We start from the raw sequence: 17464 nt of genomic DNA, 5'->3' as shown, positions 1-17464 counted from the left end.
GAAGTAGCAAGCAAATGGAATTTATTTAGTCTTCATGTCCAAATCTCGCACTGATCTTTGTGATTTGAATATATTCGTTGAACATCAGAACTGAGGATCCCATAGTCTGTGTTTCCATCTTTGCCCAAATAACTCAGTCATTGGCTCAGTCCATTTTCTTCCTATCCCCAGTGGACTAGGAAATATCCTCTTCTGTTCTCTCCTCTAATTTCTTATGAATATAGAATAAACCTGTATTATTCACATTGCCTTTTCTTATTTGAATGGCATTTTCTTGACTGATTACATTTATTGTTTGCTTTGGAAATTGAGAAATTTAACCACTCTGCTTTGAAGTTTGAAGAGGGAGCTTTTTTTTTGCTCGTTTGTTTCCTGGCAGCAACGTGAATTCTCTTGATCATTGCTTTGTATTCAGAGTTTGTTCTGGACAGTTTTATGTTATTTCCCGAATTGTGGTATTTGGGCTTTTTTGTCATCTTTTGGGAGATCTATAATCTTTAAATTATCTCTTTGTATCCAGTCTGTGAGGTCCATTGCTTTGGCTTGTCTAGGAATTTTATATATACATACATACACACACACACACATGCACACACACACATATATATATACATATTAATTTATTTTTAGGCAGTTGGGGTTAAGTGACTTGCCCAGGGTCACACAGCTAGTAAGTGTCACGTGTTTGGTCTGAGGTCGGATTTGAACTCAGGTCCTCCTGATTCAGGGCAGGTGCTCTATCTACTGCGCCACCTAGATGCATATCTATCTATCTCTTTATTTATTTTTAATGTTGACATTTTCGTATTTTTGTGCCTCAAATCTGTTATGCCCTCTGTCTCAGAGCTGATAGCTTTTTGGAGAGATTTTGCATCATGTATTCAATTTTTCCTGCTCTGATATTTTTAAATTCTTCATTGACAACACTGATTTCAATTCATTACTGGTTTCCTCTTTTAAGACAAGTTCTTAACCTAGGTCCAAGAACTTTTTAGAAAAACATTTTTTTAATAACTATTTCAATATAATGGATTACCTCATCTGTAAAATGGAGATAATAATAGCACCTATCAGCAAGATATTGTAAGGATCATATGACATAATGTGTAAAGTCCTTTACAAATCTTGAAGTGCTATATGAATGCTAATTATTATTGCCATCACAGTTATTTTTATTGATTTACTTTGTAAACCAGTAGTTTACTGTGTATTTTAGCCATTTAAAAGTATTTTATCCATTTAGAAGCATCTGAGACAGGGGTCCATTGGCTTCATTAGACCATTAAATAGATCCACAGCCCACCAAAAAAGTTAAGATCCAGGGCAACTAGGTGGCTAAGTGGATAGAGCACTGGCCCTGGGGTCAGGAGGACCTGAGTTCAAATGCGCCCTCAGACACATAACACTCACTAGCAGTGTGATTCTGGGCAAGTCACTTAACCCCAAATGCCTCAGCCAAAAATAAATAAATAAATTTAATTTAATTTTAAAAAGTTAAGATCCCTTGTTTTAAGAGTTTTGTTTCTCTTTTTTGAACCATTCGGGAATTTCTTGCTGTTGTGTGATTTCTGAGAAGCTGGCAGGATTCCTTTCCGTTAGATAGTATTGAAGCATTTTTTTTTTGTATTATAATACTTGCTCAAAGTGCTATGATTTCTCTTGAGATTTTACTTATTCTTCCTTATGTCTTATTTTCCGCCTGTTGGTTTATCTGCTTGGGCTGAGTTTTTGTTTTATGCTTTTTCTCTTGATCTTTTGGTGTTTTAGCTGATATTTCCCATCACTTGCATCTGAGATTCCTCTTCATTCTTTGATCCTTCCGCCTTCAGTTGCTGCACAGATCTGTAAAGCTGAGCTGCTGGCTGTACTAAGCTTCATTTCTTTGGAGAATATCCTGATGGACTAGGCTGGGTTCTCTGCCTTGAATAGTCTGGGGTGGAGAAAGACTAGCCTCAGCCAGGTTTCAGTCACCTTTCTCACAAACTTGATACTTACTTCCCTCTAACCTGTGGTACTCAGCACTGATATTTTTCATCTGTTTGAGTCTTCTGTTCCTCCCTACCTTCCCTTCCCCTTTGTTCCCCCATTGTCCCTTTCTTTTATGTGACTGAGAAATGAATGTCTGCCACCTGTTAGGTTGAAGCAGGGTTCAGGATCCTTATATCTAACCCTGAGATAAAGATCTGTAAATTTACCTCTGCTTATAAACCTGTGCTAAGTATATGGATTGGGTGTGGAAATACTGAATGGAGTTTCTCTGTATTAGAATTTTTTCATGTTATTTCATGAAGCTTTTACCTTGTACTGGTTTTCTGTCTTTATAGATTCTGAACCCAACTCAACTCTAATTATTTTCGTGAAGGAGTTCCAATGATAGGAAATATGTGATATATTAAGAAAATAATTTATAATGATACTTCAACTAAAACTCCCCTAAGTTAAAAAAAAATTAAAAATCCCTTCATTTTTCTGTATCTTATGGTTAAAGAATAAATAGTAATAATGAACACATCACAAAGTACCTTTACTTTGAGGTTTGAAATTGGAGTAATTTGCAGAAAGCACCTATTCTGCCATCTTTCTGGTCAAGGAATTCTCATCTTATTTAATACCAGTGAATGCAAAAACTAAAGGCAAACCTTAGTGCACTTGAATTTCGCCAGATTGAGTACTAATGTTGCTCTGTGACATGATCTCATCATCCAAATGGGTCTTGGCATTATGAGTATAGATTTCTGAAAGCTTAGCTATTCTCATGGTATCAGATCTTATTGATCATTTCTACAATCTCATGTCTCTTTTTACTTGCCAGGATAAAATAGAAGGGAGGCAAAGCTAAGTCTTGTCTCATAAAAAACATATACACTTTTGTTCCTGTGAGGCTTTGGTTTAGGACTTTAAGTTATTATCTGTCTCCTTTTGCAGTAGACCTAATGAGTTATATATAGCAGCAGAATGTTTGATGTTGGTTGTATGTACTGATATTTCTTCAGCTATTTTATGGATGGTGTAGAATTGTAGATAGTTCGCTTGGAAGTGAACAAACCAAAAAATTCACAATTTGCATTTTCCTGGTAATTGTAGTTTTTCTACAGAGTTCTGAGGTCGAGTCATGTACACAATTTCCCAACACAAAATAATTCTGAGTATCCAGTGATGTATGTTCTGAAATTCTAAGATAACGAAATACAACAAAATCCCAAGTATCAGGATGCTGTGTGAAGAAATATTGACACATGAATCTAAAACACTAATGGCTTAAAAGTGGTTTTTTTGTTTGTTTTAGATTAGATACCAGGCATCATATCTGTGTATGACAGTTATGATGTGCTGCAGTTCACTGTTTTAATAAGTGTAGGGAACCTAAGATCTAAGATTAAATTTCTCTAAAGGAAAAAAAGTCCCATATGTCTTGGTAGTGGACTGAAAAAAAAACAAAAACAAAAAACCCTGCTATTTTGGTGTTTTCTTAAGCTTTATTCTTTCTTGAAACAGAGTACCAACCATCAATATGTTTAATCCAAATTTTTACATAGCAACTTATTTCCCTTTCTATAACCATTACTTTGTCTTCCTTGTAACCCATATTGTAAAAATTTTAAGTTCAGTCTAAAAAAATGTCAAACATTGTCTGCTGCACGTATCTAATGTAACTACCTTTTTTTTTTTCCTCCTCTTTTTCTAGATGAAATTAAAGCAGAGCTAGAAAAGCAAAGGTAAGCTATGGGGCTTAGCTGCTGTTATCCATTGTTAATTATATAGGGGAAGTGACTTGTCCAAGGTTACACAGCAAGTTAGTCCTAGAGCTGGAAATAAACCCCATGTCTCCCTGCCTCCCGGACTTCAGTGCTTGTCACATAAATGGAAAATAGAGTGACGAGCTTTCAGTAGTCTTTACACTTTTTTCATAATATTTGGTGGGTAGTAACTACTATACAAATAATGGGATATTAGGTTACTGAACTTGGAGGACAGTCAAGATAACCTTAATGCTAATGTTTTAGCTTTTTCTGACTTGGTATTCTCAGAGTTATGTTGCCTTAGGCATATAGAAAACTTACATATGTGGAAATCCTTTCTTAATAATGGTGCTAGTTAGTCTCTTTCTAGCAGTATAACCATGACTAATGCTAAGATTCAGTACAGAATGATAGTTATATTAGCTAAAAAGAAATCTTGCCTGCTGCTTGTGGTACTTTTGTGTTCCCTAATGCAGAGGTTTGTTTAAACTTTTAATTGTCTGGGTCACAGATGTAGTTTGTAGTCATATTTAATTTTAAAACTGCCTTTAGAAAGGGTAGTTCTAAATATGTTTACAACTCTATATTCTTCCCTCTTTACCCTTCCTTTTGTTAAACCAGACCTGGGGCTGCTGCACCACCAAAAGCGAACTTCATCGAGGCTGACAAGTATTTCCTTCCATTTGAACTAGCCTGTCAATCAAAATCTCCACGGGTGGTCAGTACATCACTAGACTGCCTGCAGGTATTGTATTTAAACTTGACTCTAACATGAACTTTTAAGGACAGAAATTTTAAGTTTCAGAGACAGAGATTAGCTATTGCATAAGAATATTAGGAGTACCCAGAATAATTTTGGAAGTAAAGGAGAAGTAAATGTTTTTTCTCCCTGCTGAGGGTGGTATGGATATAGTCTTTAGATTTTAAGTGAAGAGAGATCAGCTAGAATGGTGAAGTAAGAGGAAGGAGTACAGCTCAGCTTTCCTTCACAACTATTCCATAGAACCCTAGGAAATGCAACAGACCAAATCTTTTTTTTTTTTTTTTTTTTTTTTGGTGAGGCAGTTGGGGTTAAGTGACTTGCCCAGAGTCACAAAGCTAAGGGAGTGTTATGTGTCTGAGGCTGGATGTGAATTCAGGTCCTCCTGAATCCAGGGCCGGTGCTGTATCCACTGCACCACCTAGCTGCCCAAAGACCAAATCCTGATGGAGAAATCAAAGGAAGAAATCACAGCAAGTCATTTTGTATCAGATGAGGTTGGCATATAGAGATAGACGAAGAGGTTTGTGGACACTGGGCCTAGCTAGGAGGGTACTACACAGAGCTTTCCAGTTTAGGGACTGAATAGAGGTCTGGGATTGTACACTTTGTCAACAAGAAGGGCCTAATATTATTGCCAGAGCAAAATCAGATGCCAGCTAGAAGCTGTCACACATACCCTAGAGTAGTATCTCAAACCAAGCGTAGACTAAGAAGGGGACTTGCACCTGGTGTGGCACAGTAGGACAAGGAGCAATTGCAGGCCTAAGGCTGGGTACTGAGCAAAGAGCAAGAACAAAAGAGATCAGAAGCTGTGGTGCTCTAACTCTGTTAACAGAGCAATGTCTCAGTTCCAGATTCCATCTCATTTTGAAGCCTACAGCAGAAAAACTGGGGCAGGGAGCTCAGACCAAGAGAAAGCTTAGAGTTCTGTTGTGCTGAACTTGTGACCCTACAATCTAGTTGACTGTGATTGGGGTGTAGGAGGAATTAACTAGAACTCCAGCTAGAGACAAGTCTGTAGTTTTATTGCTTATTCTGGTTCAGGAACTCCTCACATAGTTGAGACCAAGAGGGCTGTGATTAGATTTCACACTGAATCAGACAACTTTAGGGGCACTGAAAGCATGCTGATCCCTAGCTTGAGTTGTTCCTGAGATTTGTGAAGAGCATACTACTTAATACCCAGAGAAAGCAGTATTCAATATACAAGAAAGGCAAGGCCATGACATTTCCTCCAGACTTGTGCAGAGCCTGACCCTAATGCAAAAAGACTAGGAAAATGAGAGTAAAGATAGAGAAGTAGAAAGGTTCTAAGGCAGCCTTAGAGACCACCCACAGTTAAGAAGTGTGATACGCAGGAGGGCAGCGAGGTGGCACAATGGATAGTGCACCGGCCTTGGAGTCAGGAGGACCTGTCTGAGGCACTTGACACTTACTAGCTGTGTGACCCTGGGCAAATCACTTAATCCTGATTGCCTCACCAAAAAAGAAGGTATGATATGGGTGATGAGCCAGTGAGGGGATACTAACGACAACAACAAAAAGAATCCCACAATAAAGATTCTTATGGTGACAGGGACACCCAAGACATAAATCCAGAAGAAGGAAATGACTCCTAAATATCTTTAATCAAAGCCTCAAAGAAAAACACAGTGTAGGCACTAGCTGAACTAGAATTCCCAGAAGAAATGAAGCAAGAGTTTAGGAAAGAATTTTAAAATTATTTTATAAGTGAAATGAGAGTGCTCGAGGAAAGAACCAGAAAAGACATGAAGTTTATGGAGGAACGACTTGGAAAAGAGAATTAACAGCTTAAGACAAGAGTTATAAAACTTAACCCAGGCAGCAGGCTTCTTGAACATTAGAATGAATCAAAAAGAAATGAATGCTTCCATGAGACATCAGGAAATATTAAAACAAAGTTAAAAGACTGAATAAATAGAAGAAAATGTAAGTTATTACAGTTCAAAAATAACTTAACAAGGAAAATATATCAAGTGGAGATAACTTAAGAATTGTTAGACTGCCAGAAAGCTATGACCAGTGAAAGAGGCTTCACATCATATTTCAAGAAAACTGACCAGATCTCTTAGAATCAAAGGGCAAAGTGAAAATAGAAAGAATCCACTGGTCATCTCTTCAGCCCCAAAATGAAGACCTTCAGGACCACTATAGCTCAAATCTAGAGCTTTCAGGTAAAAAGAAAATACTGCAGTTAGAAAGAATTAAAGTGTTGGGTATCTTAATGAGAGTGACACAAGATTTAGCAGCCACTACGTCGAGGGATTGTAGAGCGTGGAATTCTAGAAGACAAGAGACATTGCAGCTTTTGCCTTAACATAGCTTGTTGTACGAAAGTCCCTTTCTAGGGTGATTTACTTGGATTCTTCTCTTTGTGGCTGTAATCGTCTTATGTCCAGACCTGCTGAGAGGCCAGCCCTTTATCCACTTGCTCTCTGGTGTCAGCAGAGAAGGGCCAGAAGATTAAGTGTAGGAATTGATGCTTCACCATAACTTTAGGACTAATGGGTAAAAGTTACAGGGAGACAAATTTTAATGCAATAGTAATAGCTGACATAAGATCAAATTTCACTGTTGTGTATGTGAAGAGCTACCTCTGTTAAGCTGTGTAGCAAATACTGCCTTTTTACAAAGCTTGCAAATTTTGTAACACTGAAGAGAATGCACAACTCCTAGAGCTGACCAGGGATAAGGGGACACCTATACTAAGACAGTCAACAAACATTGATTTAGGTGCCTGCTATAGGCCAGGAACTATACAGTGATAGAGACACAGAAGGTCCTAGTCTTTAAAGAGCTTATAGTCTCACCAGAGGAAACATAATAGACATTTATAGATAGATACAAAATTGATATTTAACTTTGAGGGGAGGGCACTGGCTACTGGGAGTTGGAGAGACTTCATATAGGAGGTGGCATTTCAGTTGAGCCTTGAAGGGAAACTGGGGATTGTAAAAGGTGACGGTGAGGAGGGAATACATGCCACACATGCGAAGGTATAGAAACAGGAAGTTGAGAGAGTAAAGATAGAGAAGTAGAAAGGTTCTAAGGCAGCCTTGGAGACCACTCACAGTTAAGGAGTGTAATATGGAGGAGGGCAGCGAGGTGGCCCAATGGATAGTGCACCAGCCCTAGAGTCAGGAGGACCTGTCTCAGGCACTTGACACTTACTAGCTGTGTGACCCTGGGCAAATCACTTACAAGTATGATATGGGTGATGAGCCAGTGAGGGGATACTGAGGCAGGTCCATAAAACAGCAATCACATCCACCATATTGTGAATGAAGCCTCTGCTTAAAAACTCTCAGCAATGGGCAACTCACCACTAGGGTGAATGGAAGGAAGGGGACGTAGGTGAGAGATGTTTTGGAGTCAATCCAATGGCAGTTCATTACATTTTGGGGTTTTAATTTTTTTCATTAGAATAGAAGTTTTTCATCCTCATGCCTCTTTATAATTTCTGCTCATTGGTCCTGGTTTGCTTTCTAGAACCAACAGAGCAAGTTTAATGAATCATTTTGTATATGACAGTTGTCATGTCCTTCTCTAAGTTTTCTCTTCTTTAAGTTAATCATCCCTAAATCCTTTAACTCATCCTTGGATAGCATTGCTTCTAGGCTCTGACACATCTTAGTTGCCTTCTTTTAGACCAACTACAGCTTGTAAATGCCCTTGCTAAAGTACAGGGGCCCAGAACCAGACAGTACTGTGGATGGTGGATGTGGCATCATCTCCCTTATTCTGGATGCTGAACCACTATTAATGAAGCCAAGGTGTGCAGTTAGCTTTTTAAAGCTATAGTAACAGAAGTCCAGTATCCAGATAGAGTTGGAAAGTCATTCCTCCCTTTAACATACACACACACACACACACACACACACACACACACACACACACACACACATACACATACACATACACATCAAGAGAGTGGAGATCCCAGTGGATTGGAGTTGAGTAGTATGTTGTTTGGATCCTCTTCTCTTACTCAGGTAAGGTACTGCTTCTTCTAGCAATATCACTTTTTTTAAAAAAATTTTTATTAATTTATTTTGACTTATCAATAATCACTTCCATATGCTTTTGAGTTTAAAATTTTTCTCCCCCTTCCTCCCCACCACGGCACACAATCTGATATAGGCTATACATTTATATTCCTATTAAACATATTTTCACATTAGTGTTGTTGTAAGTAAAAATTAAAACCAATAGGAGGAACCATCAGAAAGAGGAAACAAAACTCAACAGAAGAGAAAAAAAATAGCAATTCATAGTTCTTTCTTTGGATGTGGATAGCATTTTCCATAACGAGGCCTTTGGAAAGGTCTTAGATCCTTGTATTGCTGGGAAAGGTTAAGTCTATCAATATTAGTCATCGCACAGCGTGGCTGTTATTGTGTACAACGTTCTCCTGGTTCCAGCAGTATCACTTTCTACTGTTTTCGCTGTAGTAATCTATAATCCTTTCTTCTTCTCAAATGGTGGTATTTTTGCAACTTTAAAAGGGGAAGGGCTAAGAAGAAATTTCAGTACCTTGTAGTTTATCATTTATCTGGATTTGGTGCTGCAGTCCAGTGTTGTACTGTATAGAGTTAGAAATTTATCTTCATTGGGTTGGCTGTGGAAAAGTGTCACAAGCATGAATTAGTAAGCAGAATACCTTTTTTTGCAGTCCTTCATTGAGAACTCCAGGCCATTATATGACCAAGTATTACAGATAGAAGCAGTCAGTTTCTGAAAGACCGTCTTCTATACAAATAATTTCCTGATGCAAATTTCAGCATTTTTCGTAATGAATTTATGTGTTGCAATATTACCTTGGTAATCAAGGTAATAGACTTTAGTCATTCAGGCATAAACAGGGCAGACTTGATCTCAGAGCTGCCACATTTTATAAGGTAATGATTCTAGTCTTGTTCCTTGGGAGTCTATTTCAGTTAAAGGGCTTGAATATTGGTTGTCCTGTGTTTTGCTGTGTCCATCTGGAAAACCACAAACTTATCTAATATGTATGTATATATGTATGTATCTTCTCTCTGCATTTAGAAACTCATTGCATATGGGCACATTACTGGAAATGCTCCAGACAGTGGAGCCCCAGGAAAGCGTCTGATTGACCGGATAGTTGAAACTGTTTGCAATTGCTTCCAGGGCCCTCAGACTGATGAAGGGGTGCAATTACAAATAATTAAGGTATTATTTATTTATTTGTTTATTTCTGAATTTATTGTCTATTTGTTTCTCTCTGGTTTTTAAGTGAGTGTGCTGTTTTCTTTGGAAGTTTGGATTTTTAATTCACCATGTAGTTGGCTTAGTTAGAAGAAAGTAAATTAGTTACTGAACTGAAACAGAAGAATTCAGTATTACTTAAACCACTGCCCCCATTTAAATTGTTAAACATTACAATTTCTTAGCGTGCAATTTAATTTAATGTAGTTATTCAACAACATTTATTAAGCATGTGTGCAGAATAATAAACTAGGCTAGATGTATGTGCATAATTTTAATACACAATATTAAATTATAAATGTAGGTGTAGAACAGTACTATGTAAGGTTCAAAAGGGAAGGTAATTTATTTGAATGAGAGAAGTGGAACTGGAATTTTTGTTTTGTTTTAAAACTTAATAGCCCCACTAGTACAAGTTAAAATTGGCCTATGAATTAAGGATTATGTGGCAGCTTCTCTTGTCTTTTTCCCTTGAGAAAGCTTTCCAATCTACCATTTCTCAAGGGGCACTTATCAGTAATTTCCCATTTTCCTACCCTCCATTTTTACTGCTAGAATAGTTTGTTATGCAACATTACCAACTGTGGTTGATTGCAAATAGATTCAGAGATTGGTATGCTAAGGTTCCATATCTTAAGGCTCAAATTTTTTGCTTTATAAGGAAAGGTCTAGTACTAGGATAACTGTTATGCTTTTCTAAAGCAGGGATTTTCAACTTACAGGACTTGAACATGTTTTTTTTGGGGGGAGGGGGAGTCACACCTGGGATTTTTAAATTAATTAATTAATTAATTTTTAGTTTTTAACATTCACTTCTACAAGATTTTTAGTTCCAGATTTTCTACCCATCTCTCCCCTTCCCCCAATCTGTCTTCTTTTCTGTTGCCTTGCCTTCTCCTTCTATTTTCCTGTAGGGCAGGATATATTTCTATACCCCTTTGCCCAGATATCTTATTTCCCAGTTGCACGTAAAAACAATTTTTAATATTCAGTTTTTTTTTTTTTAAGTGAGGCAGTCGGGGTTAAGTGACTTGGTCAAGGTCACACAGCTAGTATGTGTCAAGTGTTTGGTTTGAGGCCGGATTTGAACTCAGGTCCTCCTGACTTCAGGGCTCATGCTCTATCCACTGCGCCAGCTAGCTGCCCCCTAACATTCACTTTTAAAACTTTGAGTTCCAAATTCTCTCCCTTCCTCCCTCCCCCACCCACCTTCATTGAGAAGGCAAGCAATTCAATATAGGTTATATGTGTGCGGTCATGCAAAACACTTACATAATAGTCATGTTGTGAAAGACCAACTATGTTTCCCTCTATCCTATCCCACTCACCCCTACCCCCCTGTTTTTTCTATTCTGTCCCTCCTCAAAAGTTTGAACATGTTTTTTTAAAAATATTTTGATAATGTATTTCAGTGTAATTAGTTTCCTTGGAAATCTTGTGTATTTTCTACATTATTCTGAGAAGTCCATAAATTTCCCTAGGTTATGAAAGGAGTCCATGCCACACAAAAAGTTTAAAAATCACTGTTGTAAACCTAAACAAGAAACTAAAGAAACAGTTGTAGAAAAGTGGGGATCTGACTTCCTCTGGAATGTGCCTATTTTATGACTGATGTAGGTTAGCTCAGTTGTGTAGAATTTTATCTTCTAGGTGGAGGGTTTGTTTAACACTTAATATTGTGTTCAGAAATTCAGCTGTCTTTAAGTTCAGTTAAATTTTAATTTATAATTTTAAATGAATTTGTCATAATGGATTTAATGAGTATAGACTAAATGCTATCACTGAAAACAGTTCATTCTTGGTGTATTGTACTTTTAAAGTTTGCTTACCTATCTTTTTCTTAAGCTTTTCTCAAAAAAATATTAAAAATGGTAAGGAAATGGGTTTGGGAGACCCTCAGTACATGGCACAAAGTATAAATCAATGGAAAATGTATGTTTTTTCTGTTTTAGGCACTTCTTACTGCAGTGACTTCCCCACATATTGAAATTCATGAAGGCACAATACTTCAGACAGTTAGGACATGTTACAACATCTATCTGGCAAGTAAAAATCTCATTAATCAGACAACTGCCAAGGCCACTCTCACTCAGATGTTGAATGTCATTTTTACCCGAATGGAGAACCAAGCGGTAGGTTGTCATTTCAGTTGCATAATTGGGGGTTGATAAGGATGTCTGTCTGTGTCTTTGTGTGTGTGTGTGTGTGTGTCTGTTTGTCTGTGTCTGTGTCTGTGTGTGTAAATAGACCCCAAAATGTTTGATTTTAACCTGGTGCATAGCTAGGCCTTGCGTGTTGCACCACTATCATTTCTCCCTTATAGAGATACCTCTGCTTCTGCTGGTGGAACACAGATGGAAAATTAGTCATACATTTCTAGACATGGCTAATGTGTTGAGTTGTTTCACTTATCTCTGTTATCAGTGGAAGGGTTTTATGAGGAAAGGGGAAAATTACCTTGATGTAAGTGGGGGAGGAGGAAGGATCTTCTTTATTGGCTTTCTGTACTGTCTTAAAAACCTTTTTTGGTTTTTATCAGTCACACGAATCTTTAAGATAGGCTATGATATGTTTCCTTAATGTCTTCATAGTAATAATTCACATTTCCAAAATGCTCTCTTTGCAATTTCCGAGTGAGGATGGTGGGGTCTAGGCTGTTATCCTCATTTTACTGAGGCCAAGATATGAAGTTCCAAGCTGAAGGTTATATCACTAGTAGGTGGTAGAATCAAGGGTTGGAGTCTTCTGGCTCCACTTGGGTCCAGAGCTCTTTGCCTGATTTTCTTTAGGAGCACATAGTCATGTTACTCTGGAATGTTGCATGCAAGCTTGTTTTATTTGGAGGAATGCAAGTCTGTGAATTGTTGAGGAAGTTTTATTTTTCTCTTACATTTTGTTATTTCTGTTGAGAACTTAAGTATCTACTTTTCCTTTTTTTCTCATTGTTTCATGCATGAAATCTTTATTTCTCTTTGAATACATTAAATACCTACTGTCTTTGGATGAGCTATGCTGTCAATAGAATGCAAATTAGAATGAGTGCAGAAGAGCAGAGAATTCTGAATTCACTTGAGGAAGAAAGTATAATTAAAGGAGAAAGTACATCAGGCTACATGTGTACTTCATTCAGTAGAGGCTTTATGGAAGATGACGTAACATCCAAACTTTTTTTTTTTTAAAGGCAATTGGGGTTAAGTGACTTACCCAGGGTCACACAGCTAGTAAGTGTAAAGTGTTTGGTCTGAGGCTGGATTTGAACTCAGGTCCTCCTGACTTCAGGGCCAGTGCTCTATCCACGGCGCTACCTAGCTGCCCCCAAACTTGTTTTTGAAGGAGGGGATTATCTGGATTGAATCTTGCTCTTATTTGGCTTTTAGATACAGGAGGCCAGAGAATTAGAAAAAGCAACTCATCCCAAATCCCAGTCTCCTGTGCTTCAGACTGTGGCAGGATCCCCAAAGTTTAACCAGCTAAAGCACAACCAACTACCGAGCAAAACATCAACTCCTGAAAAAAGTGACTTAATGAATGGTGAACACCAGCGGAGGGGTTCTTATGAAGAGAGGCTAGAAAATGGAGAAGCTCAACCAGAGGGAGGCCCTGCTCTGTCAGGTATGTCCCAGGTTGTCTGCTTTCTGATTGTGTTGAAAAGAAATCTTGTATTTGAGTGTGAAATGAGATATCACAGTAATGAGTGAAACCCCTTGGAATTCAGGTAAATATCACCATAGAACTTCCTTTGTTGGACCTTGTTCTCAACATCCTTCCCTTTTTCATAGGTAGAGGCATAAGGGAACACAACATGGTTGTGTTTAGGTTCCACAAACATGGAACCTAAAATGTTAGAAGAATCCTAGATGGTCAATTTGGGAAATATTTATAAAGCACCTATAATGTGTGAGTCAGTATGCCACACATAGATAAATGACACAATCCCTGTTGTCAGGAATCTTATAATCTGATAAGTGGGGAGGATATAAAGCATATACAGAAATAAATGTAGTCCAAAAGGCTTATGAAAAGTTTGAGGGCGAATGTGATGCTTTGGCTGAGAGAATCGGTGATTTCATAGAGAGGGTGGTTGAATTGGGACCTTGCACTTATTTCTCCATCCTTTCCAATTTCTCTACTCAAATTCAGTTCTTAAAGATATGTAGTGATTTCTTAAATGCTACATCTAAGCTTTCCTCCTTGATCTCTCTGCCTTTCTTGATGTTATTGAATACTTCCTTCTCTTGGATGCTTTTTGTTCCCTTGGCTTTCATGATACTTTTCACTTACAGTTCTCTTAGCAATCTACCTGTGTTTTCTTAGTTTTCTTTGCTGGATAATCATCCATCTCCTGCCACCTAAATGTATATATCTCCCCCACAGCTCAGTCCTGGGTCTTCAGTGTTCTTTTTCTCCAGATTCCTTCCTTTGGATCATATCATTGGCTCCCATGGCTTCAATTATCTCTGCATTGATGATTTTGAAATTTGTATGTATAGCTCTGATTTCTTTCATGAGCTACAATCCCAAATCTCTGGTGGCCTACTGGGCATCTCAGTTATACCTCTTGGCACCAGTTTGAAGCAGTGCTTTTTGTCAGGTTCATAGGATTTTTTTCTTAAAATGAATAAAATAATTGATCAAGTTCTCCTGCCCATTTTAATTCCTACATTTGGTGGTAGGCATTTCTCCAGAGGGGTGATTCTGTGATACATCAGCATCCATGCTAGGAAAGGGAAAAAAAAGAACCCATACACAAAACTTTAGCAGCCAAATGAAATTTATTGAAGATTCTATCCCTTACAGCCAACAGAGCCCTTAGTAGATTGGGTTAGGAGGTTGGAGTGGATAGTAGCTCACATAAATGACTTCCTAGTTTTCCCCTTTTTTGTACAGGAAAGATCCCCATGTTTAATGTGTGTTGGTTTTCCTAGCTTCTGAGGGGGTTTCAGGGCAGTGATTCATGGGGAAGCCAAGAACATGAAAAGCAGGTCCTTATCCCTAAGTGTCAGATTTTCTCTCATCTTCTTTTCTTTGCAGCTCTTGTTACTGTTGACCACTTCCTCTTCCTTCTTGATGTTTTTTGTTCCCTTTGTTTTCAAGACGTTCTCTCCTAATTCTCTTACCTGTCTGATTATTCCTTCTTAGTCTCTTTTACTAAATAATCACACATACATGGTCTGCTTCCCACCACTCCAACCCCTAGCTGTCTCCAGCCCTTCTTAATCCTCAGTTAGCTACAAAGAATATCCTTCAGTTCCACTCCCCAGCCTATGCTTTGGATTCTTTGAGAATTGTAGATGTGGTATGAAGGAGGAAGAAAGGGAAGACGGAAGATGAGTTTGACTTACCTTGTGGTTGACTTTTGTGTCTGTTCTCGAAGATATGGCTGATTCTTAAGGACTTTGATTGAACTTGAGACACATTCTCATATTCCATGGGCCCACTGTAGGTGATCATGAGCTCACAGAGAACAAAGCTATCAGAATTATAGTTTGTGGCCTGAATTTCTGATTTAGCTCTAGACTCTATAGCATGCTGTGAGTACAGTGAGCAGATTATCATTCACTCAGGAGTTTTTGTTCAGTGCTTCATATACTGTAGTATCTTGCTTCTATGAGATAGGATAGCAGATAACTAGAGGGGGATGGGGACTGAAATAGGCTCCAACACAACATTTTTATTTATATTGCCTACTGGCATGTCAAACCCAACTTGTCTAAAGTAATTCCTCATCTTTCTACTTAAATCTGCCCTTCTGCTAAGTTTCCTTATTTATGTTGTGGGAACCATCATCCTTATGTTACCCAAAGCATGAGTCTCCCTTTTCTTCTACATCCAATCCATTTCCTGTTGATTTTGCTTCCATGGTATTTCTTGTAATCCCTCCTTTTTCTCATTCCACAGAAGTACCTCCTCTTTCAAGTTCTTATTACCCCCCACCCAAACTAGTCCCCATGTAACCTGTCCAGTCCATCTTTAGCAGAGATGCCAAAATGATTTTCCTAATGTCTACATCTGACTGAGTCATTACTCTGCTCAAAAACCTTCAGTGATTCCCTGTTATCTCTTAGTGCCTCAGCCAGACATTTTAAGACCCTCTATAATCTGACTCACTTATATTTCTTTCTTATTTTTAAAAATTTAAGTTTAATTTTTAAAAAACTCTACTTTTTCACATTGTTTTCATTTCCCAATGACTATTTATTTTCTAAAACAATAATAGTTATCATTTATATAGTGCCTTCTGTGTACCAGGTACTAAGCTAAGCTCTTTACCAATATTGTCCCATTTGCAACAACCCTAGGAAATAGGTGATATTATTATCCCTATTTTATAGTTGAGAAAACCTAGGCAAACAGAGGTTGAATAATTTTCCCAAGGTCATATGGCTCATGTCTGAGACTGGGTTTGAATGCAGGTTTTCCTGACTCTAGGCCCAGGGCCCTATCCAGTGTGCTCCCAGCAACCTCTGTAGAGGCCTCCTTTGTAACAAAGAAATATAATTAAGTGAAACAGATCGGCACATTGATTCTATCTGACAACATATGCATCATTTTGAACCTTTAGTCTGCCTGTCTCCCTAGAGGCCAGAGGCATACTTTACTGTCAGGGCTTTGAAGTCACAATTGATCATTGCAGTGCCCAGAGTTTTGTTGTAGTAGTTTAATGTTGTTTTTCTCAATCTTTTTGTTGTCATTGTGTAAACTGTTTTCTTGAGTTTGCTTTACTTCACTCTGTATCATACAAGTCTTACAAAGTTTTCCCGAGTTCCTCATATTTGCCATTTCTTAATATTGTCATAATAATTAGTTGTATCAATGTAATATTATGTTACATTATTATGTTCATACCACAGTTTGTTTAGCCATTCCCTAATTGATTGAAACCTACTTTCCTTCAAGTTCTTTGCTACCGCAAAAAGTGTTATAATATCTTTGTATACAGACAGTTCTTGCTTGAGAATTTTCCCACGTGGAGAAGAGAGAGAGGGAAGGAGGCAGCAGCCCAGGAAGGGAGGGGTCCAGCATAGGGTTCAAGGACACATGAGGGTGGGAAACAGAGGAGAGAGAGCAGGAGGAGGAACGGGGGCCAGGGACAACCACATAGGAGCCTGGCTGGAAGTGAGAAGAAGAACACACAGTGGGGCAGAGACATGGGGGCCAGAAACGGACACAGCAAGAGAGGAAAGGTGACACTTGGGGGCCAGAGACAGACACTTGGTACCTGAGCATGAAAGGTCAGAAGACAAACGTGCTGGGGCTGAACATATGGGAGGGTGGGTGGAGTGGGGCAAAAATTTCCTCTCTCAGTTCGGGAGGTCTCAAGCCAAGTCCCCAGTCCAGTGGTAGTGTCTCTGTGCCTCCATTCTTATGCTTTTTTAAGTTGTTAGGTGTTTGTTTATTTGGTTTTTCTTTTTGTTTGTTTGTTTTGGTGGGGGGTGGGAGTCTTGGAGCACCAAGCCAAGGGGCGGGGAAGGGGGGGACAAGAGTGCACAGTACTGTAATGTACATTTATCATAGGTATTTTTTGGAATGTGGATTTCTTTCACGATTCTTTTATGTAAAGGCAAATTTGTGTAATGTGAATTTATACAAAGTGAAAACTGTCTGTATATGAGACCTTTTCCTCTGTCTTAAACTTCCCTTTCCTATATGCCTAATAGTAGGCCTGCACAACCTGTGGCCAGCAGGCTGCTCGTGGCACGTCAAAGGATTT

General features: G+C 38.4%; 1 protein-coding gene across 2 annotated transcripts in view; it reads left to right on the top strand.

Moving 5' to 3' along the window:
• Window positions 1–17464, top strand: part of ARFGEF2 (ADP ribosylation factor guanine nucleotide exchange factor 2) — a 108935-nt gene that overhangs the window by 22078 nt on the left and 69393 nt on the right. For both annotated transcript variants that reach the window (XM_027851359.1, XM_027851348.1), the window contains exons 2-6: window positions 3686–3716; window positions 4362–4485; window positions 9571–9717; window positions 11706–11885; window positions 13131–13365. In XM_027851359.1, coding sequence (XP_027707160.1) covers window positions 3686–3716; window positions 4362–4485; window positions 9571–9717; window positions 11706–11885; window positions 13131–13365 — 717 coding nt within the window. The remainder of the gene's footprint in view (window positions 1–3685; window positions 3717–4361; window positions 4486–9570; window positions 9718–11705; window positions 11886–13130; window positions 13366–17464) is intronic.

Source organism: Vombatus ursinus, unplaced genomic scaffold, assembly GCF_900497805.2.
Source record: "Vombatus ursinus unplaced genomic scaffold, bare-nosed wombat genome assembly UNPS02000580.1, whole genome shotgun sequence".
NCBI classification, from domain to species: Eukaryota; Metazoa; Chordata; class Mammalia; order Diprotodontia; family Vombatidae; genus Vombatus; species Vombatus ursinus.
The sequence above is the reverse complement of the archived record's forward strand: the minus strand, read 5'-3'. Positions and strand labels throughout refer to the sequence as shown.